This window comes from Molossus molossus, unplaced genomic scaffold, assembly GCF_014108415.1.
Source record: "Molossus molossus isolate mMolMol1 unplaced genomic scaffold, mMolMol1.p scaffold_m16_p_21, whole genome shotgun sequence".
Classification (NCBI taxonomy): domain Eukaryota; kingdom Metazoa; phylum Chordata; class Mammalia; order Chiroptera; family Molossidae; genus Molossus; species Molossus molossus.
Window position 1 is genome coordinate 18,973,435 of NW_023425357.1, and position 21,405 is coordinate 18,994,839.

Sequence of the window (21,405 nt, forward strand, 5' to 3'; positions counted from 1 at the left end):
ACCTCTCACGTTCTTCAATGATAACAGGATAAAGTCCCTTCACCTGCAGCCCTCCTTTAAATTCCTTGAATTTGGAGGCACGGTTCTCAGGATGCTCCTTCGGGAATCCCCATTCTGTCAATTTACGGGAGCTTACTCAAATACTTGATTTCCCAAAGCCTGTGTCACTGCTTTTCCCAAAGCGCGAACGCTGCTCCGAATGCTGCTCTTTGGCCAAGAGATTCCCCTTGGGAATAAAAAGAGACTTTCTGCGTCTAGAGATGAGCTCAGTATATGGGTTCAACACGTCATCTTCTCAGAGCTCTGGCTCACTCTGCCCAGTGATTCAGTACCCAGGCCCCAGCTGCACCATGAGCTTCCCCCAGGAGGGGTCGTTCTGATGCTCTTCATACCTCCCACGTCCCCGGATGAGCAGACTCTGGGGGACTCTATTACCTCAAACCCTCGGGGACGTAAGCCTGCGACCCACCGGGCTTGGACGTCCTTGGGGAGCAGGAAAGCCTCTTCTGAGCCCCAGAATCACCCTAAATCCCACCCTTCCTGCGTGTTGGCCCCAGGCCGGCCCTACTACACTGTCTGCTCCCAGCCTGGGGCAAGAGTGGGGCGCCCCGACCGCCCAGTCGCATTCAGGCCCCTATGGGCAGCGGGGTCCACGGGTGCGCGTTTTGGGCTTCCGCGGGAGCAGGGCTGGGACAATGCGGGAACTCAAGAGAGCGAGCGAGGCCGGGCGCTCCACCCCCCGGACCACGTGGGGCCGAGCCTGTTCACTAAGCCGGGCGGGAAGTGGTTAGCCGACTGCACCTGCGCGAAGCTGGAAGGCGGAGCCTGGCGTGGGGGCTGGGCGGTGCCAGCGGCGCGGGGCGGGACGGGCGGCGATTCGAGCCGGGCGGGGTGAAGGCAGGTATAAGGAGGCGGTGCTAGGCACAGAGGCTGGGCGGGGCGAGGTGGGCCGGGGGCGGAGCCTAGAGGCGGGGCGGGGTCTGGCGTAGAAAAGCTGCTGCCGAGAGACCAGGGCGGTCCTGTCTGGCCGGCCGCGTGCGCCTCGTGTGTGCTCCGGACCTTGGCGAGGCGGTAGCATGGCGGGCGAGGGCCCGAAGAGGCGCGCGTCGGCGGCCCCTGCGGCGGCCGAGGAGGAGGAGCTGCAGGCCAGAGAACGGATGCTGGCGGCGAAGCGAACCGAGGGCGCGGAGGGCGCTGGGGGCGAGGGCGTGACCCTGCAGCGCAACATAACGCTGATCAACGGCGTTGCCATCATCGTGGGCACCATCATCGGCTCGGGCATCTTCGTGACGCCCACCGGAGTGCTCAAGGAGGCGGGCTCTCCCGGGCTGGCGCTGGTGATTTGGGCCGTGTGTGGTGTCTTCTCGATCGTGGGCGCCCTCTGTTATGCTGAACTGGGCACCACCATCTCCAAATCGGGCGGTGACTATGCCTACATGCTCGAGGTCTACGGCTCGCTGCCCGCCTTCCTCAAGCTCTGGATCGAGCTGCTCATCATCCGGCCCTCCTCGCAGTACATCGTGGCGCTCGTCTTCGCCACCTACCTGCTCAAACCGCTCTTCCCTACCTGCCCGGTGCCCGAGGAGGCCGCTAAGCTCGTGGCCTGCCTCTGCGTGCGTGAGTACCAGCGAGGGCCCGGCCTGGGTGGGGTGGAGGGCCCCCGCCATCCCTCATCTCCCGACCGTTCTCGCACCCCCGGCCATCTTCGTATCCCGTCCAACCCCGCACCCCTCGGCCATCATGTCCCTGGGCTATTTCGCATTCCCAGGCCATCCCCGCGGCTCTAGGCTAAGGTCTGGAACCCACGTGTGTCTCATTCATTCATTTACACATCACCTTGGAAATTCCGCAGTGACTGGACAGCGGGGTTCCTGCCCCCAGCCTCTTGTGGGCGTTCCACGTCCCCACCTGGACCATTCCTTTCCGTTGGAGCTGAGCAATATTCCTTCTCTTGCAAGACACCCACGTGGAGCAAAACGCGAATTTCCTGTTTGAGCTCTCAGTGCTGTTTATGGAGGCGAATGGCGGTTTAAAAAAACGTTCATTCATTTTGTCTTCTCCAAACTGGTTTATTAGGAATCAGTAGAGACTGACTCATACAAAAAAAAAAAACTGTAATACAATTCTGTGTAAGCAGAAGTGTTGAATCCCCTGAAGATTGCCTTAAGTAGTAAAAAAAAGAAAGGGTGTTTGTAGATTAAGTTTGTGTGTATTGGGGTGGATTTGGGGGCCTCAAGTTGTACTGAGAACCATTGGCCATAGTCCTAATGTTGGTGGGGAACGTGCTGGTGTATTGGAAGACACAGTCCTAATGTGTTGGTGGACAGGGTGTTAGTATGTTGGTGGGCATGGTCCAGGTGTGTTGGTGGGCTTGGTCCCAGTGTGTTGGTGGACGCATGTTATATAACATTTTCTGGGGACCAGAGACCAAAGAAGGGCTGAGGACATCATTACATTGAGAGTTTATTAAAGGAACTTACATAGGAGGCACATCTGGACATTGGCAAGACAGCATGGCTGTCATATGTGCCACGTGTCAGGGCCTAAAGAATTATGTAGGACAGAGCAGGGTGGAAAGGGGTAGTGGGGTGTGCTCAAGGAGGCGGGCTCTCCTTGATAGGGGGAAAACACCTTTTTACATACTTGCCCAGGGCAGGGCAAGGACCTGTTCCAGGAACCAGCACATTTGGGGCATAGGAAGGGATTGGACAGTCTCTGCGGGGATTTATGGGAAGTAATCTGTTCTGGCCGCAGTCAGGCTGCCATCCCCTTCATGGAACAGTCTCTCCTCCACACTACAGTGTTAGTATGTTGGTAGGCATGGTCCTGGTATGTTGGTAGGCATGTTCTTTGGATGTTCTTCATCTAAGAGTGAAACAGGCCAGAGAAAAGTGCTGCTTTGCAAAACAGTTTTCTCATGGGGTTTCAGGGGTGGGGGTGAACCAAATGTAATGTGATTTTCTTTTTAGCTGCGGGCAGTTGGTCCACCTATCCCTTGGCCAACCTCTAGGGAGGCTTGCAAGATGGAAGCATCCTGCTTTCAGAGCTACCACCCTGAGGATTGCCCGAATCTGTTGTGCGTATAAGTACAGAGAGAGGAGGGTCCATTCATGGTTTCAGGTCTGAGAGGTGAAACTCAGGGACTGTGCAATTAGTTGAAGTGGCTTCCTGCTGGTCTTGTTGGCCTTGTGGAGTATGTGGACTGGGTTTCCTGCATCAGTGTCACTGTGCAGTGAGGGCTGGTATTTTAGAACTCCAAGACATGCCCCGGAAAGTGGCGTATCCAGAAGGCAGAACTCAGTGTAGCTCTGTTTGGCTGCTGAGATCCTGAGACACTCTGAACAGGCAGGAAGTCACGCAGGATGAAGGGACAGTATTTGCCTTTTGGGGGGGTGAGGTCTCAGTGATATGGATCTCAGCTTTACAAACTGTGGTCTAGCATCGCCAGTGTGGTTCAGTGGATTGAGCATCCTTCCATGGACTGAGAGGTCTTGGTTCGATTCCTAGTCAGGGCACATGCTTGGGTTGCGAGCTCTATCTCCAGTAGGGGGTGTGCAGGAGGCAGCTGATCGATGTTTCTCTCACACCGAAGTTTCTATCTCTCTCTCTAAAAAATCAATTAAAACATACTTAAAAAACCAAACAAACAAAAACTTTGGTCTAAATCTAGGAATAGTCTTAGCAATAGTCTATGTGCCTGAAATAGGAACACCTCTGGCTTCTGGTGGGCTTTGAGATGAGGGTTTTATGGGATGATGCATTGGGCTGGCTAAGGAAAAGCCCCTCTAAAGGCAAGATGACTTTGTTGGGTTGTTTTGTCATTAGGAAAATTTTAATTGTCCAATTTTCATAATTGCTAGATATTATATTATGTTTGGGCCCAGAATGTATGTAATGAAATAGATAGTATCTTTAAAGGGCCCCCTCTCTAGTCTTTAAAAATGGATCCCTTGCCCTGGCCAGTTTTGCTCAGTGGTTAGAGCATCGGCCCACTGACCAGAGAGGCCCAGGTTCGGTTCCTGTTAAGGGCACGTACCTCGGTTGCAGTTTGTCCCTGGTCCCTGTTGGGGTTGTGTGGGTGGCGACCACTCGATGTGTCTTTCTCACATAGATATTTCTCTCTCTCTCTCTTCTTCCTTCTCTCCCTCCCACTCTGTATCTCAAGATAAAGTGCAAAAATGTCCTTGGGTGAGGATTAAAAAAAAAAAAAGGATCCCTTACTTTTTTTAACTTTCAGGTTTACATAAGTAAATCCTTAGATAGAGTCTAGAGGGCTACAGCGGATATGCTGCGGCCACTGCTGTTCTGGCGTTGTGAGCCCAGTGGGGCAGGTCATGCCAATAGCACCCATTTTGGTAGGGGGTGAGGGTGACTTTTTTCCACGTGTTGATCAGCTTTCGTAGCTCTTTTTCTTTGACCCTCCTGTGTGAATGTGTGATGCACGTGTGTGTATGTGTGTGGCTTTCTCTGATGGAAAGGGGATTTTCAGTAACACAGAGGGATGTGCCGTCTGCAAAAGCAAGCGTAGTTTAGAGCCTTACTTGGTCTGCAGAGACACACGGGCTTGTCCAAGGCTGACAGAACTCTGCTGGACTGGCATGGCTGTTCTCATCCAATAGAGTCAAATCTTGGTTCTCGAAAGTCTCCCATCTTGAACAACTAGGTTCTCAGCCAAGTTGTCTGGGCCAAGTTGTTCAGGAAAAAGTCTCCATTTTCTAACAAAACTTCAGTTCTTGACCTGACAACCCTTTTGAGCTGATACATCAGCATGACAAAAAGCATCCCTCAGGCCATAAAGGAGAGATCGAGTCCTTCTCCTTGACTGTGCTGTGAATCTATTCTTTCTTTTTTGGCTGGTGAAATGGGTGTTTTGTACAATTTTAAAACCTAAAGAGGCCATGTGGTGTGCTGATGTTTGCTAAGGGTGTGAACGTGCTCACGAAACAACAATCCCGGGCAGTTGGAGAGGTAGAAACACTATTGTTGATTTGGATACACAAAAAGCAGTTGGCCTGTGACAGCATTTGGGGGTGCAGTGATGTATGAAAAAGTGAAGATGCTGCACCCCTGGAACGAATACTAAAAGTGATTCGTTTAAGGCTGATTGGGATGGTTTGATGAGTTTAAGAAAATACGTGTTTGTTTGTTTGTTTGTTTTGTTAATCCTCACCCAGGGATATTTTTTCCATTCATTTTTTTTTTTCTTTTTTAGAGAGAGTGAAAGAGAGGGAGGGAGGGGAGAGAGAGAAGAAACATCGATGTGAAAGAGACACATCAATTGGTTGCCTCCCACCTGAGCCCTGACCCAGGCCGGGGATCAAACCTGTAACCCAGGTACAGGCCCTTGACTGGGAATCGAACCCGTGACCCTTCAGTGCGCAGGCCGACGCTCTAATCACTGAGCCTCTCTGGCCAAGACAAGAAGTGTTTGTTTGAGGATTGAACAGTACATTAGACATGTACTGTATCAGGAAGGTTAAAGCGGAATCAGTTCGGGATCTGGAACAGATTAATTCAATTTACATGATTTCTAATGGGGAAAAAAATGATTGAGTTTTGGAACAAATCGTGTTTCGAACAGTCTTCGGGAATGAATTCAAGAACCAAGGTGCCACTAGACAGTGCAAGGTTCTGGTTGTCCAAGGAGGGTGCTTCTGAGAAGTCAGTGGAAGTTCCCACAGAAACTTCCCTGGGCTCTTTAATTATCCCACGAAAGCGGGTTTCTAGACTTTTTTCTTGAGTAGAGAAAGGGTGTTCTGTCTGCACCGCTTTCTTCCTTGAGCCCATCCCTGCGGGCGTGTTCCCCCCGGGGTGGCTTTCTTTCTGCGGGGTGTCCCCTCCAAGGGCCCTGGGACCCTTTCCAGGGTGTCCTGGATTCTGGAGCGCAGTTTCCACTCGGCTGGTGGATCTGTTCAGTCCCCTGCGCACATCCCACAACGGTTTCCTTCCGCTTGTTAAAAATTGTGCCGTGAAGTGGTTTGGCTTTGGTGCTTGGAGTGATCCTGGGGACAGTATCAATGGGGGGGGATCTTGTAGGTCTGGCGTAGAAATGATGAGATGAGACAGCCCCCTTCACAGCATGGCTCTGGTGTTCTCACCGTCTTAGTGAGTCAACATGGTGAGAAGCTAGCTCTGCAAGGCTTTCTTGATGGCCATGTGGAATTTGATACAAGGCAAGGTTTCCTCTGGTTATTTGTTGCTTAATGAAAACTTGTTAGTGGTTGCCGAAGTCAGGTGAGTCCGGGTTCTCTGTGTGACAGTCACTCACTCGGATTGGAGTGGAGTTCTCTCCAGTTGGACTTGCCTGGGGCAGTGTATCCTTCCCTCCGGGCCCGTGGAGGGTCTTGTGTGTGAGGGCAGCTGTGGTTCAGAAACTCAGCGGTGGTCTCATTGGCACTTTATTTCAAGGGAGAAGCTCTCAGAAGGGATCTGAATGGGTCCACTTCTCCCTAGGCCGAGTTGTGAAAAGACTTGGAGCCTGTCTGAGTCGTGGTCACCCTACCCAGGATGTGTAGGTGTTAGGGAATTGGCTGCCGAAGACCACTGGTTGCCCACCCTCCTCCTTCCCTGTCGTCATGGAGATGGACAAGGTGGCCCAGGCTCCCCTACACTGAGTTAGGCCCCCACCATGAGCCTTACTTGGGCAGATCCACATGGGGTGAGGGTGGGGGGTTCCCAGCTGTTGTTCCTCTGGGGACCCATGGCTTGACTATTTTCCACCTGGTGTCAGGTAAAGAGTCTACGCTGTGCACGTGGACAGACCTGGGTGCTGTTTCGAGACATTCACTAGGACTTTCAAGCCTCAGTTTACACATACGTGAAATGGGGATTTGTCCCAGCCCTGCCTGGGTGTTTTTGAGGACTCCAGGCCAAGGTATATTTCACGATGACACAGGGGGACCCAGTCACACGGTGGCTGTGACTTACTCTCCACACTGTCCTCTGTGTGATGTTCACCTGTAACATCTCGAGCTGTCCTAGAACTTGCTCTTTTCTGGTTCAGAGAAAAGAAGGAAGAAGAGAGGGTGGAGAGAAGGAGGGGGGAAGCCGGAGGTGCATGTCAGCCTTTCCCCCTGGGATCTGAGCTGATGAGATGCTCATCACACACGCAACTTCAGCCCCACTGCCTCAGGGGCTGTCAGATCCTCTCCAGGTCAGGGTGAAGGGCGTGGGTGAGGTGTAGGTTTGGCCATGGCCAGCTGACTTGCAGGTAAGTTGGTCAGTTGGGATGATGATTAGATGATTAGAGGGGGCAGGGGAGACCATAACAGCACCCACCCCACCCCCAGTCTTCTAGCTGCCTGGCTTGTTTCCATCAGCGCTGGGCAGTGACCCTCTGCTGGGGATGTGGGACGCCATACAGGGTGTCCACCACTGTGTCCCTGGGACTCCAACCAGGCCTGTCACCATGAGGCCTGGTTCAGGGGATCTGGCCGCCTGCCAGCCGCCAGGGCTAAGCCCCTTGATGTGTGAGGCAAAGGCTTCTGGGTGTTTCAAAGGAGCTGGCAATCCCAGAATCGCAAGCCACGAGCTCAGTGCAGATGACAGCCCGTCATTAGCACTGAAAGCCGACTTGCCTGCCAGACATGAAAGTGGTCCAGCCGCTGGAGCGAGTCGGGCCGAGTCATGGGACCGGGCTGGGTCCTGTTTGGTCCTTCACAGAAGCATCTGACTCCCAGGAAGGTGGGAGATGCCGGCAATGATTTCTAACCGTTTTTCCCTGGGTCACAGCCCCCTTTGATAATCCTATGGAATGTGTGGGCTCTGCCCAGAAATGTGTAGCAGACATGTTCATTCCAAACTGTGTGGTCATACCGTGTTCGGGTCCCCTAAGGCCCTGGCCCAGGCTTGGAAGCCGCCCCTACCCTCGAGAGGGGCCCCGATCAGGGCGGAAACAGACCGGACATTTTCTAGCTGGTGCACTTGGATTCTCTTCTTCCCACGTGCTCTGCGCTTCAGCCTGTGAAATCAGCGGTGTCATTCCCATCTTGTGGCTGGGGAAACTGAGGCAAAGTGGGCTGGGAGTACAGGCTATGCACCCTCCTCCACGCTGAACTGCCTTTTGTCTTCAGCTATGTGGGGACACATGACCAAGCCTGTGGCGAGGGTGGTGGGTGCCAGGGGTCTGGAATGGTGTCTGAATCCACGTCCAGGCATCCAGTTGGCTGGAACAAGGACACGTGGATCTGAGGTTCATCTAATCCCAGACTCCTGGCAAGCGGCTTCTCCCCTTCTCTGGGCTGCCAGGCTCCTTGTATACTTTTATCTTTCTATCAAAATCACATTGCAAATGAGCTTCTAGGGCAGAGTGGGCCAATGGCCACCCCGTGGGTTCCAGCTGCCCAGTGGCCATAGGCCCTGTCCTGTGTCCACACTGGCCTTCAGTTCCTGTCCCCTCCTTCCATGACTCACAGCAGGTGTTGGGGACTACGGGGGGCCATGTGATTCTACACCACCGGTTGGTGTCACCTTCCCAGGCCCTTGTCTGGGTTGTGGCCAGGGTCAGTTGCCCCTTGTGCACCTGTTCCCACCCCTGGGCTTTGCCCCATTCTGTCTCCACCAACAGGACTGCTGCCCAGTCTAGCAGCTTTTTGGCTCTGATGGTTGGGGTCCCATCTACACAATGGCAGCAGGACCTCACTCAGCTCTTTCCTCAATCCCAACAGGATGCTGAGTTCCTGCTCTTGCTCCGGAGGGTGGGCTACCCCAGGCAGGGCATTTCTCATGGTCACGCCCATCCCTTCCCCCAGTGGGTTTTGCCTGTATGTGAAGAATTAGTACCGACTTCCCATTCGGGCTCTGGGAGCATGATACACGCAACCCGATCTGTGCTCTGAGTCATTCTGACCTTGGTTGCTGGCTGACATCTGTCGCTGCTGAGACTTGGTCATCTGTAAGTCACTCAGAGAGTAGCCGATACAGAACAGAGGCCACTCCCCTGCAGACATGAGCTCTGTGGCCCACTGTGACCCCCCTGCAGCCCCATAGCCAGCCCAGCATGTTGTCTCTGTGTGAGTTGCCCAGGACAGTACAGGATTCAGCCCTTGGCACTCACATGGGCTGTGGGGCTATGTCTTTGTCTGGTTCCCTTCTGGGGAACCCTATCAGCCTGATCGGCCGGAAGGCCGGGGCCGCTGCAGACGGCCTAAGCGGGGCCCTGGCTCTGTCTCTCGAGCTCTTTGAGTCCTTGTGAGTCCTTGGGTTGTGGGACATGGGCCAGGTGCTTAGCTCCTCTGGGCCTGTGTTTCAGAGCCCAGAGCAGGGCAGGGGTGCGTGGGTGGGTTGTGCCTGCAGAGAGCGTGAGTCAGACAGCAAGGGTCTGGTGTCAGGAATTAAACATGACAGAGCAGGTGTGCCTGGTGAGGGAGCAGTGAGCACTCTGGGGGCCCAGGAGCTGCAGCTCCTCCACGCGTGGAGAGGAGGCTGCTAGGACTGCAGCGGCGAGAGAAGGTGGGACCTGGCGGGAGCCACTTCTGGTGGGTCTGGGTGCCCTGTGCCGTTGTGCCTGTAGGGTGTGGGTCTGAGGACATTAAGACCTCCTCCGAGAGGGGGAAAGGACTGGAGGTGGGTGTGGGGTGAGGGTGGCTGGGAGGGACGAAGAGTGGAGAAGGTTTGCTCCCAGGCCAGCCTGTTAGGAGGGGCTGTCTGCTGGCTGGGGTTGAGGAGGCCAGATTCAGGGATCCGGGGAAGGAGAGAAGCTGAAACAGTTTGGTTAACAAGCATTTTGATTTGATAGATCAGTGGGGACCGGTGGTTCAGCTCATCACTGCTAAAGCACAGAGGGAATGTGAGGGTCTGTTTTGGCCTGGTCACAGGTAAATGGGGGAGTCACGATTGTCCCGTAGGGGCAGAGGGAGGAGCCTCTCTGCAGTGAACAGAGGGTTGGAGAGGGGTGGGGGTTTCTGCCCATAGATGTATGCTTGTATCTCTGCATTTAGCCAGTGATGGAGACTCCTAACTGCTGAGACCCCCTTGCATAGACAGATTTGATTTGCTCAGCAAATCTTCACCCTCAGCAGTGACCAATCAAACTAAAACTAATCCTTGATGGGGTGCCAGACAGTGTGTTTGCATAACTCACCCACAAAGCAGGAGGGCAGCATTCCTGCTTATTGGATGAGGAACCAGGCTCAGACAGGCTAAGTAACCTGCCCAGGGTCACACAGCATGTCCAAACTCCCTTGGGTTTCAGAGCCAGGGGGCAGGCCTCCCTCCTGTCAGTCCTGGCTGTTCTTGGATTTAGGGGGCCCTTCGGGAACCTCCCTGTTCTCCAGGACTCTTGCTTCCAAAGAGCCCAGTAAAGAGAGAGGTTGCTGTTTGTGGGGTCTCCTGAGCTGCCTCCCTCAGGAGTGTTCTGAAACGAACGAGTCAGCCTTACTTCTGATGCTGGCTGGCCTCTTCACCTGGGCGGGGGCCACTCCGTGTGGTCAGGCGTAACCCAGCCCTGGTTAAAAATGGAAACACGTGTTCTTGGGTTGGTCACGGGCAATTTGAAATGTGATGCTGGCCTATTAGTGATATCGTTTTTGCAGAAATCAGTGCATGGAGTCGGGGAGGGGCTTGAGGGCCAATGTGCCCCCTGGGACTCCAGATTTCATGTCCTGCCTCTCCCTCAGGTGGCAGCCTCTTGACTTGGAGCACTTCCCTTTGCTCCAGGGAGACTGGGGTCCCACCTGAACAAGTCCCTGTCCCGGGAGTTGCTTCGTTTTCCTTCCGTGGCCAGCAGTCGGGATGAGGTCTGCAGCCACCGTCGACCTGGGCTGCTCAGCACCCAGTGCATCCTGGAAGGGAGGTCACATGGTTTGTGTCGTCAGGTCACGCACATTTGTTTTCTTGGGGCCCAGGAAAAGTGATTTATGTATCAGGAAAGTTACCCCCTGCTTCTCTTAAGTGGGGTCTGCAGATTCTAAGGCCTCCAGGGGACTGACACACCCTGGAGTGTGAGACCCCGTTTTTCGTTAGGAGGGGTGAGAGCCTTAAGGCAACAAATGGAGAAATGCTGGGAGGGTGAGGAGTGGGGCTAGCTGTGCGCAGGGGCTCGCACGGAGCCCAGGGGACATCTGGGCTTCAAGGGTCTGGGGAGGAGGGTGTCCACTGTGCGCCCACCAAACCCTGGGTCCCTGTGTGTACTGGGTAGATTTGGATGAATAAGGCGGAACAAGAACCCACAGAGCGACTGGACACCCCTTCGGTGGTCAGCGCTGTTGGTGGCAGCTCTCCTAGTCACCTGGGTCACACTGTCCCGAGTGGTCCCTGGAGGTCGTCCTAGGAGCCAGCCCACCTGTAGCCAGGGCTGAGGGTCCAGATGCCCAGTGAGTGCTGAGATGTCTGACAGGTGGGGTCTGGCTCCAGGTCAGCAGGCTGGTGGCTGCCTGCGCTTGGGTCTCGGACCAGCCTCAGTCACAGTGGTCAGCCTGGTGCCAGCTGCTGCCCTGGGCGAGCCCGGGAGACTAGGCTGGAAGAGCTTCCTGGAACACTGGCACAGCCTGCTGGCTACTTCCTTTGTCTCTCAGGACCGGTGGCCAAGCTCTGAGTCAAACGACGCTCATTTGCCTGGCATCTCGACCCCTCCCGGGCAGTTTCCGACAGCGGGACCCCACCTGGTGAGGCAGCATTGCTCACAGGTCTCAGACTGCCTTTGCCCCAAGAATTGGCCCTTTTTGTCGAGGACCCCAAAACCTTGTGTAGAAAGCACCACCCAGATGGGGAAGCAGAGAGAGTGGGGGATCTCAAGTCACACTGGTGAGTGAAAACCCCCAAGATACACTGCTCAGGGTTGGGGAGAGTCACAGAGGCTCTGCCCAACGGGGTCCTGAGAAATAACAGATCGAGGGGAGAAGCCGCTGTGGGTCGTCAAGCTTGTGCCCAGCCAGTGTCCTCGGCTCTTGTGGCCTTGGGGGACATGCTGCCCCTGTGGGCTGTGTTTGATCTGAACCGAGTCACCCAATCAAGCCAGCACTGGAGCTGGACCTCACAGCTGGGCTCTTACTGTAACCAGGTGTCCCCTGAGGGGGTGAGGGCAGGAGGCCCAGCGGAGGGGTCTTTCTTCACTGGGCAGCCTTTCGGCCCTTGAGGTGTAGCCACGTGAGGATGGGGTACAGCGGAGCCACCGCGGGAGGAGAAGGCCAGGAACCCCTTAGCAGAGGGACGGCGACTTTGCAGCACAGCCCTGGGATCCCGGCTCCTTTGCTGAGGTTGAGCTAGATGCCCCTGCCGGCCAGCTCGGTGGCTCATGTCACAGCAGGACGAGGAAGGGGGATGAACCTTCACCATATGCCATCTGCATATAGTCCAGAGCCGCCTCCTCTCCAGGGTGCTGGGCTTTATCTCTTTCGCCCCAGCTGTCCCCAGCGCAGCCATGCTTATCTGGGGTGCGGCTCAGAGAACCCTGGAGAGGGCTGGCTTCTAGCTAGGGTGCCCTCCTGATAGCTGCCACCTTTATCAGCCTGCTGGTGGGCCGTGCCCTGGTATATCCCATTCTCTTCCTCACTGTGGCATAAGTACTTTCTCCCAATCCCCCTGAAGGGGCTGCGAGTTCATATCCATGGTGACAGCAGCAGCAAACCCTTCTCCGTCCACCCAGAGCCTCGCACTGTGCCCATCCGCCCCCATCCCGCAGATGTGGAAGCTGAGGCCCAGAGGAGCTGGGCATCTGGTCCAGGTGTGAGGTTGAAAGCAGGAAGCTGGGCGGCAAACCCGCCCACAGCTCCTCCCGGGACTGCCTTCGTCAGGGCCGAGACACGGCGGCCCGATGGATTCACCTATTTGCTGAAGGTTAGATTCCATTTCGGGAATTGTAAAGGCACACTGTGAGGACAATGAAGTGCTTGTTTACTCGTCAAAGTCCATGAAAATGAAAATTTCATCATGTGTTCTGGTTCTTTTAATAAAGAAACACGTGTGAGAAAGTTTCCTTTGTTCTGTGATCGGCTCCTTCCCCCTTCCAGGCTGTGGGCCGCCGGCCCGTTGCCCGTCCACAGTCTGGACACTTTTATTTCTTTTTTTAAAATCCTCACCAGAGGACACTTCTCTATTTATCTTCAGACAGAGTGGGAGGGAGGGAGGGAGAGACACACACACACACATGCACACGCACACGCACACACACAGACTGGTCGCCTCCCGCATGACCCCGACCAGGGGGACCAAACCGCAACCCAGGTACGTGCCCTTGACTGGTATCGAACCTGTGCCTCTTTGGTGTGCAGGCCTATTCTCCGACCACTGAGTCAGACAGGCAGGGCATGGACATTTTTAATGTCTTGAGATGGTACTGCTTTGGGCGGGGGGCGCCTCAGGGCAGCGTGGCTCTCTGGCACCTGCTGGGTGGGGCGCAGCACGTTTTGGCCGGAAGGGCTGGGTTGGATCTTGTAATGGGCAGGGTGTGCACCCTTCGTAAGCAGTGGGGGGCTCTAGGGTGTCAGAGGGCCTTTGTCCCACCCTAGTGACAGCTAAGACCCCCTCAGTGTTGGTGACCACCACAGCAGGACAGCCCCCACAGCCTGGGGGCTCTGGACGGGCAGTCCGCCCTTCTGCAGCTTCAGAACCCTCCTCTGTGAGGTGGAGCTGACGCCCCGAGCGCTGGCAGCGCCGCCGTGGGTGCTGAAGGCAGGGCTGCCACCCCCTGTGCAGAGGGAAGCAGCTCCCGGGCTGAGGGCTGGCGTCACTGGAGGGACTGAGCTGCCTCAGGATGCGGTCGTGTTGGCCACGCCTCCCCGCCTGCCCTGCCGCCGGCGTGAATGGAGGAGTGATGCAATCTGCAGGCTTCTTGCTGCAGCCGGAAGGCTGTGTGTGCGCGTGTGTGTGTGTGTGTGTGTGTGTGGGCGCGCGCACGCGTGCTTTGCGAGGAGGGGCCTCAGGAACTAACCAGGATCCTGTCTCACAAGGTAATGTGACCTGGTGGCAGGAAGGAACAGATTAGAACCTAGGTTTGTCCTCCAAGGCCCCTCTATCCTGGGTCCCAGCCGCTGGGCAGGTTGGACCAGAGAACACTAACCTGGACGCCCGGGAAGAGGGACTCCCCCTGCTACCCTCCTCGCCCCCTCCTGCACTGTCAGTCCTCTGGGGGATGTCAGAGGGCTCCAGAGACCCGGGCTGTCCATACCACCTTGGACAGGCGGCGTCTCTGAGCTTGTTTCTTCTGTGCTGGGAACGGCAGTGCTGATTGCGTAGTACAGGACAGCTCTTTCCCCACCGGTCCTGAGGCCAGGACCGAGCATGTCACCAGCCCAGAGCCACACGAGGAAGGCCATGGGTGCTGTTTGCCTCAGGCACACGCTAGCCCTCTCCACTGAGCCTTTTGGCTCCTGCTGCAAGAGATGGCTGTGACATAGACACCTTGTCGGAGGCCCACGTTCTCACGGTCTCATTTAAACCCCCACCACTCCAAGGCCACACATCTTACTACGAGCCTCTGACAGGTGCAGAACACCAGCCTCAGAGCCAGGGGGCTCCTCCAGGGTCCCCTCTAGTAAGGGCCATGCCAGGTTCATATGTCACAGCCCTTGGCTGTCGTACCTGGGACAGGGAGACTTCTGAGTATTTCAGCTTTGGAATAGCAGCCGAAAACAAATCCTCAAAACATTTTTAGCCCGAACTTTCTTAATGTATAACATACAACCTCCGTCAACCATTGTATCAGCCAGAGAAGGCAACAACCAGGATGGAGAGAGCTGTTAAGGTCAGGTAATTTCCAGGAGAGATAAGCAGGCAGAGGTGGGGCCCATCATCCTGTCCAGAGCACACTGGGAAGATTTCCTGTTTCCCTTCTACCTGAACTGGTGCGTCTCAGCCAGTTAATTAGGGTGGATTTATCTCTTTGGGGCTTAACCCTCAGATAGTAAAATTACATGGAATTGCTCTAGCAGGGGAAAGATGCCACCTGGGCCCCCCAGCCCCAGGTTAGCTCTGCCTGGAAAAGAGACAGGATGAGCATAAAGCCTTTCCAGACTTCCTTACCTTACCGAAGCCTTCAGGGGAAATGATGGGTATGTGGTGGAAGGTGGGGAGAGGCCCTTCCCAGAGGCCCTCACCACGCTGGTTAATGTTTAATGACCAGCCCTCCGACAGAAGGCCCCCGTCTGTGCCCCTGCCAATTCCTGGTGTAAATGTTGCCTGGCCGGCTGGTTTCTAGCACAATGGGCAGGGAGCTGGGACGAGCCTAGCACTTCAGCCCAGAGAGACCTGAGGGCATGATGAGTGAGAAATAATGAAAGGGGAAGGGATCCGTGTTGGGCTCCTGGCCTTTGTTTTAGTCTAATCTTGATTCATTGTAAGTTTACAGAGTGGCTGTGTTACCAGCCAGCTCTCAAGATCCTTAAACACTTGGTGGGCACATTTATGAGCTGCCTCCCTGTCTCCATCGCTGCTCCCATCCAGGTGGGGGAACCGCCTGCTACTGGAGCTTGCGTGTGGTTTCCTGGACCAGCGAGGGCCACCCGAGCACAGCCGCTTATTGACCCTGGGGCTATCACACGCCCCTTTACTTCAGGTGTCATGGTCCCATTTGACTTGTCACGTGGACTTGTGCTAGCAGAGTACCTCACTCACCTGTCAACTCTGTGGGAGTCTAGAAGATTCTTTCAGAAGAAAGGGTTTCCCACCTTCAAGAAGTTTAGTAGACTGTGTGTGGACCTGATAAATTATGTTAAACTGGCCCTGGCCGGAGTGGCTCAGCGGTTAGAGTGTTAGCCCGCGGTCCAGAGAGACCTGGGTTCGGTTCCCACAAAGGGCATGTACCTCAGTTGCAGTTTGTCCCTGGCCCCTGTTGGGGTCATGTGGGTGGCAGCCAGTCAATGTGTCTCTCTCACGTCGATGCTTCTCTCTCGCTCCCTCCTGTTCTATCTGAAGATGAATGCAAAAGTGTCCTGGGGTGGGGATAAAAAAAAAAAATTATGTTAAACTGAGTAGGTGCAGAAAAGTGAATGCAGTCCCCCTCCAAATGGCAGGTTTGTTATCAATCTGTGGTCTTAAGGTAGTGCTCAACTCAAAGACTCGACTCAGGTGTGTGGAGGATGGGTTGGGGAGGAAAGGTAGCTGTTTTGATTGTCAGCCCCTTAGGAGGCTGAAATGTATTCATTAAAAAAAAAAGTCCTTTGTGACAGCCCAGGGACCCCCGGGATCACAGCTCAAGAGCTTGTGGCTCTCATCCTTTGACCTTGGGCCTGGAGAGCTGTCAAGTTTCTCAAAACAAGTCCCAGAGGCTGCGATCCCACCAAAGGAGCTGGGTTCCTCCTCTCGCTGTCTGTCCAGTGGGACTCACTCACTGCCCTGTCTCCACAGTGCTGCTCACGGCCGTGAACTGCTACAGCGTGAAGGCTGCCACCCGGGTCCAGGATGCCTTCGCTGCCGCCAAACTCCTGGCACTGGCCTTGATCATTCTGCTGGGCTTCATCCAGATCGGGAAGGGTGAGTGCGGCCCCTGGGCCTTCACAGTGGTCCTGTAAGTCCCTGCTGTGCCAGGGTGGAGGGGTCCCCACTGCTGAATGCCCCTAGATCCACCAGGTTCTGACACATCACTTCACCTGCTCTGCACCCTCACCCTCACCCTTAATAGGGGGTCCCCCACTCTGAATGCCCTCGGCCCTCAGGCCTGGCATGCTAGCATGAAGGGTACCATTTGAAGCGGGGCACTGACGTTGAGTTAGAGAGACTGAACATCACCCAGCAAGTTAAATCTGTCCCAGAGCAGCGGGGAGAACCGATTGGCCCTGTCCTCCGAAGCCCGCTCTCCTGCCACGGTCGGGGGTGGGGAGGTAGGATGGTGACATGGGAGTTCTCAGAGAGCCTGGCACCGTGCCCGGCACGTCACGAGCATGGCAGAGAGGAGCTGTTGCTAGTTCTGTCTCTTGAGGTAGATCTTGCCCAGGAAGCTACGCAGACTGTAGGTGCCCTACAGGTGAATGGTAGCGGCCCCCCAGGGGAGGGTGTAGAACATCTCAGTGCCCAGTAGGGCCCTTGTGCCCATGGATGCCCCACCCGTCCCCGTCCCCCATGCGACCTCTCCCCTGTGATCAGCGCTTTGTTCCATCTCAGGGGGGCGGCCCGTGCTGTGGCGTGTAGTGGCGTGTAGTGGCGGTACACCCTCCCGTGCTGGGCCTCGGACCTCGTGACTGCGCTATGATTTGCTTATCATTCTAGGGGCAAGGATGGGGTGGCCTCCCTGTTTCTCACCACCGTGGAAAACACTGTCAGGAACATTCGTATGGGTGTCCTTTGGTGAACAGAAGTACTGGTTTCTCCCGGAGTGGGTGGACAGCAGGCCCAGAGTGGGCATTGGCTTGGATCCACAGAGGAGCCATCCCTCAGTGGCTGGTCCAAGGCAGGTTCTGAGGGCCCCTCAGAGGAGGTCACCATGAGGACACACAAGCAAGGCCCCCTCAGCCCTGTGTATGGGAGGGCAGATGGGCATCGGGGCCTTCCCTGACATCTGAGTGCTTTTAGAAAGCTGGGGACACAGAGACCAGTCCCTGTGTCCCCTAGCTCACCAAGGGCACTGCTGAGCCCATGCAGCCGGTTCTGGCAGCAGCTCAGAGCTCTGCCCCGGGGAGAACCAGAATCTGGGCCACTTCCAAAATCCCATGTAGGCACAGGGGCTGATGTCGACTCCCCCCAGCGTGAAGCCTCCTGCAGCAGTGGCTGCCATCTTGTCTTAGCCCGTCCTCTGTCACACTTTGGAGCTGGCTAGCTGTGATTGTGTGATTGAAAAACCCCTAACAGCCTCATACCTGTGTCCTCAGGGCTTCTGCCTGTGAGGCCCAGAAATCCAGTCTTGCAGTTCTGGACTCCCCTGAGTGCATCCTCCCCCTACTGGCCACACGGGGCACTGCACTGTACCGGAATCTGACATCCACAGACCACGGGGCTGTGCACCGGGCATGCTTATGATTCAGGAGAAGGGGGTGCGTGTGGGACTGAGTGACTACCACATTGCCTGCCCTCGCCGGTCCTGTCTCGGGGTAGAGAGCAGCTCACAGTTCTGGTGTACGCTGACCTAGTAAAACTGAAGCAAGAATCCAGATCATTCAGGCAGACCATCTTTATTAAATATGTTGATATATGCAAAGCCTTTAGCATGGCACCTGGTATCTAGTGAGAACCGACTCCCATAGCTGCAATTGTCATCATCATTGAAGGGAGAATTTCACCCGATTTGCAGTCACTATCTATGGAAGGTGGTCTAGGTCACCCTGCTTCAGGAGCTGGACCTCCTGGGAGCATGTTCTGACCAGTGACGTCTGGCCCCCGGGAAGTCCTTCACACTACCTGTGGGTGAGCCCACCAGGCGGGGCTTGGATGAGCCTGAATTTGCTTTTACTCCGAGGCACCCCCGCTGTACTTGAGAGCCTTCCTGGGACTTCACATTCTGGCATCTTCCTGAAGACGAGGCCATTTCTTACTCTTTGTTTTTCGGGTCTCAGAGTAACTCCTTGACCTCATGGAGCGTGGTTAGGGCTGACGGAAGGAAGGAAAAATCCATCCTGCGCCCACCGCTTGGTCCAGCTAGGAGACGGGTCGTTTGATAGAAGCCTTGCTTGTGAAGGCATTTACTTGGCTGGTAGATTAGATACAGGCAGATGAGGAATGTTGGGGTGGGGAGGGGGCCAGACTTTTGTAAAAACAAATTTCAGTAGGGAGAGCAAAGAGCTTTTGTCCAGCCTGAATAATGTGTTTATAATTCTGTTGCTGTTGCAAACATCCACCCCCACCGCCCGCCCGAAGCGGTTCCTTTCTGAACTGGGGCTACAGTGCAACGTCTGCAAAATTCCTGCCTCCTGTTTTTCTTTAAAGAGGTTTACTTTGTTCCCAGATAAATGCCTTCCTCTCTAGAGGACGCATTGTTGAAAATGTTGACCCCCTTCACCCACAACATTTGTCTGACTCTGTTTCCCCTTGGGCAGCCTGCCCAATCCCGGTGGATCCCCGTGCTGATGGAAGGAGGGCAGAGGCTCTGCTCCATGTGCTCAGATTGGCCGCTGGCCATCCTGTGTCTGGAGAATGCGGCCTGGTGTCTGGCAGACTGGCCCGGGCACTGTCTCCCTCCTTCCCTCAGCCTTAAAGCAGTCTTCCTCTCTGGCCCACCTGGCACCCAGGTGGGCACAGGGCTGCAGAAGGGGCTCAGGCGTGGGGCCCAGCTGACCCACTTCAAGGTCAGCTGGCCGTTTGTTAGCCCCTGGCCTCCGTTGGCTTGTTTCCTCGTTGCCATAAGACGGGTGAGCAGTCCCGCCCTCGTTCTTCACCAGAACCTTCTGAAGCTCCAGGTGCGGCTCTGCGCCGAGACCCACTGAGGACTCGGCCCTGCCGTCCAGAAGTCACTCTGTGGTTTGGTGACACTGGACACACAAGAACAGGAAAACAGCAGACGGGCTGATGGGCTCCAGCCCAGACCAGGAAGGCCCTTCTGAGAGGGTGTGCCTGGATGAAGGCACAGAGCCTGGCAAGGGACTGCCCTTCAGGGTCCCCGGGGCTGAGATCTTGGGTGTGGGAGGCGCTCAGGCTACCCCTGTGGCTGGGGTGGGGGGCTACGGTGCTGGGTATGCGGGGTCTGGCGCCATCTAAGGTGTCTAGATTCACCCCCAGCCTTTTCAGGAGGGGAAACGGAGCTCAGGTGGGCCTTTCAGATCCAGGTGGCTGGAGCAGCCATCGCAGGAAGTGTGGGTGGGGGCAGCTTGGCATGGGGAGACCACAGAGAGAAGTGGGTGGTCAGGGTGGGCAGAGGGCACTTTGTGGTTCAGGACGTGCCTGCCAGCCGCCTCCACCTCCTTTTGCCCCTTTTTTTTGGGTCTGTCAGCCTCTTACCTACGACACGCTGCGAAGTCCACAGCCCCAAGGTCAGGCTGTTCACAGAGCCGAGCAGTTTTCCCAGGGCTGGAGGGTGAGCACGGAGTGCGGAAGGCTCATCCCTCGTGCCCAGGTCCCTTCCGCAGGACACACAATGGGACCCTTGTGGTTTTGCTCGGGCTGCGGCATCCGGTGGGAGGACAATTCGTGTCTCCTTGAACAGTTACACAACGGAGTACATAGTTGGGCAGATAAAAAAGTTTCCACAAAAATGCTTTCTTCCCCTCCTGCATTGCGTCCGAGCAGGATACCCTCTGGGAGGTCACGGGAGGAGACACGTCCTCTACACCAGGGCCTGGCCCCCCAGGCTCCGTGGCAGCTCACACAAGCTCGCCCAGCCACTAGGACATTGTCCCCAAGTGCCGGGAGACCTGGTGTAGTTGGCCCCGGGAACAGGGGCACTCGGACTCTGCGTTGATTATCTCCTGTGTTCTGGGGTGGGGTGGTGTCGAGAAAGCACAGGAGATGCCACGGGCCGGAGGAGCAGCCCTGCAGCGCGGGAGGCCCAGGCAGGCCCGTGAGTGACAGCGTGCTCCCAGGGCCAGAGGCTGGTCTCGAGCCCTTTTACAGTTTGCATTGGGTTCTCAGGTAATGGGGTTGGGGCTCAGAGAGGCAGTGGCTGTTCCCACGTTGCAGTGTCAGCGACCCCACACGGACTGTGACGGTGGGCACTGGTGCAGGGACGTGAGCGCCCTCAGCAGAAGGGGCCCCTCTGTCCTACCCAAGAGCTCGGTCGGTGTCAGGCTTCTCAGGGGAGGTGGTGTGAGGCCCACGCAAACAGGCCGGGCAGAGGCACGGAGGAGACGTCAGTCCTGGGAGGTCTGGGTCTCGAGGACAGCTCCCCTTGGGCAGGTCCCTTTGTTTACCAGAGCCTTGGTCTCCTAGTCTGTGAAAAGGCAACACTAGCTGCCGCAGCACTGGGGCCCTCTCTTGGTGTTGCGAAACGTTGCCAGGCATCTCAGTGGCCAGTGGAAAGGGCCCTCCTCCCTTCCAGGGGGGGGGGGGGGGGAGGGTGGTCAGCATGTCAAGTGATCCCAGGTTCCACCTCCCCCTCAGAGAGGATTTGAGGGTACCAGAATCCATGTCAGGGATCGTTGTCCCTCTGAGACTGCAGGATACTAACAGGGTAGGGTGAAGGGCTGGGGTTCTGTTCTCTGCACCAGTCGCCTGTGCCCCAGGAGACAGGGCCTCAAGCCCCCCCCCCCCAGGCCAGTCTGCCCTTCTGAAATGCCCACAGTGGCAGTCACACGGCAGGTATCGGAGCCCCAGGCCGCCAGGGAAGAACTTGTGGCGGTGCAGCCACCATCGAGGGAGGGTTGGTCGCTTTTCCTGCGGGTGCTTTGATACTTTGATTGAGTCCTTCCAGGCCTGCACGGCCATGCTAACTCGGCATCCAGAGGCATACCAGGTTTGCAGTCACACGCTCTGCGTGCTGCCCTCCGGGACGTAATCAAAGGCCCGGGAGTTGGGCCCTTTCCCATTGCCTCGCTCGCTCACCGCGCCCTGGGCGGTCAGCTGCACCGGCAGCCGTCAGGGCCAGAGCTGCGGCAAGGGTGGGGTGCAGCC

At 56.0% G+C, this 21,405-nt stretch overlaps 1 protein-coding gene across 4 annotated transcripts in view; it reads left to right on the forward strand.

Annotated features, from left to right (window-relative positions):
- The first annotated feature begins 1,060 nt into the window (after positions 1 to 1,060).
- Positions 1,061 to 21,405, forward strand: part of SLC7A5 (solute carrier family 7 member 5) — a 36,282-nt gene continuing 15,937 nt past the window's right edge. For all 4 annotated transcript variants that reach the window (XM_036273851.1, XM_036273852.1, XM_036273850.1 and 1 more), the window contains exons 1-2: positions 1,061 to 1,617; positions 16,282 to 16,407. In XM_036273851.1, coding sequence (XP_036129744.1) covers positions 1,077 to 1,617; positions 16,282 to 16,407 — 667 coding nt within the window. In that variant the 5' untranslated portion in view covers positions 1,061 to 1,076. The remainder of the gene's footprint in view (positions 1,618 to 16,281; positions 16,408 to 21,405) is intronic.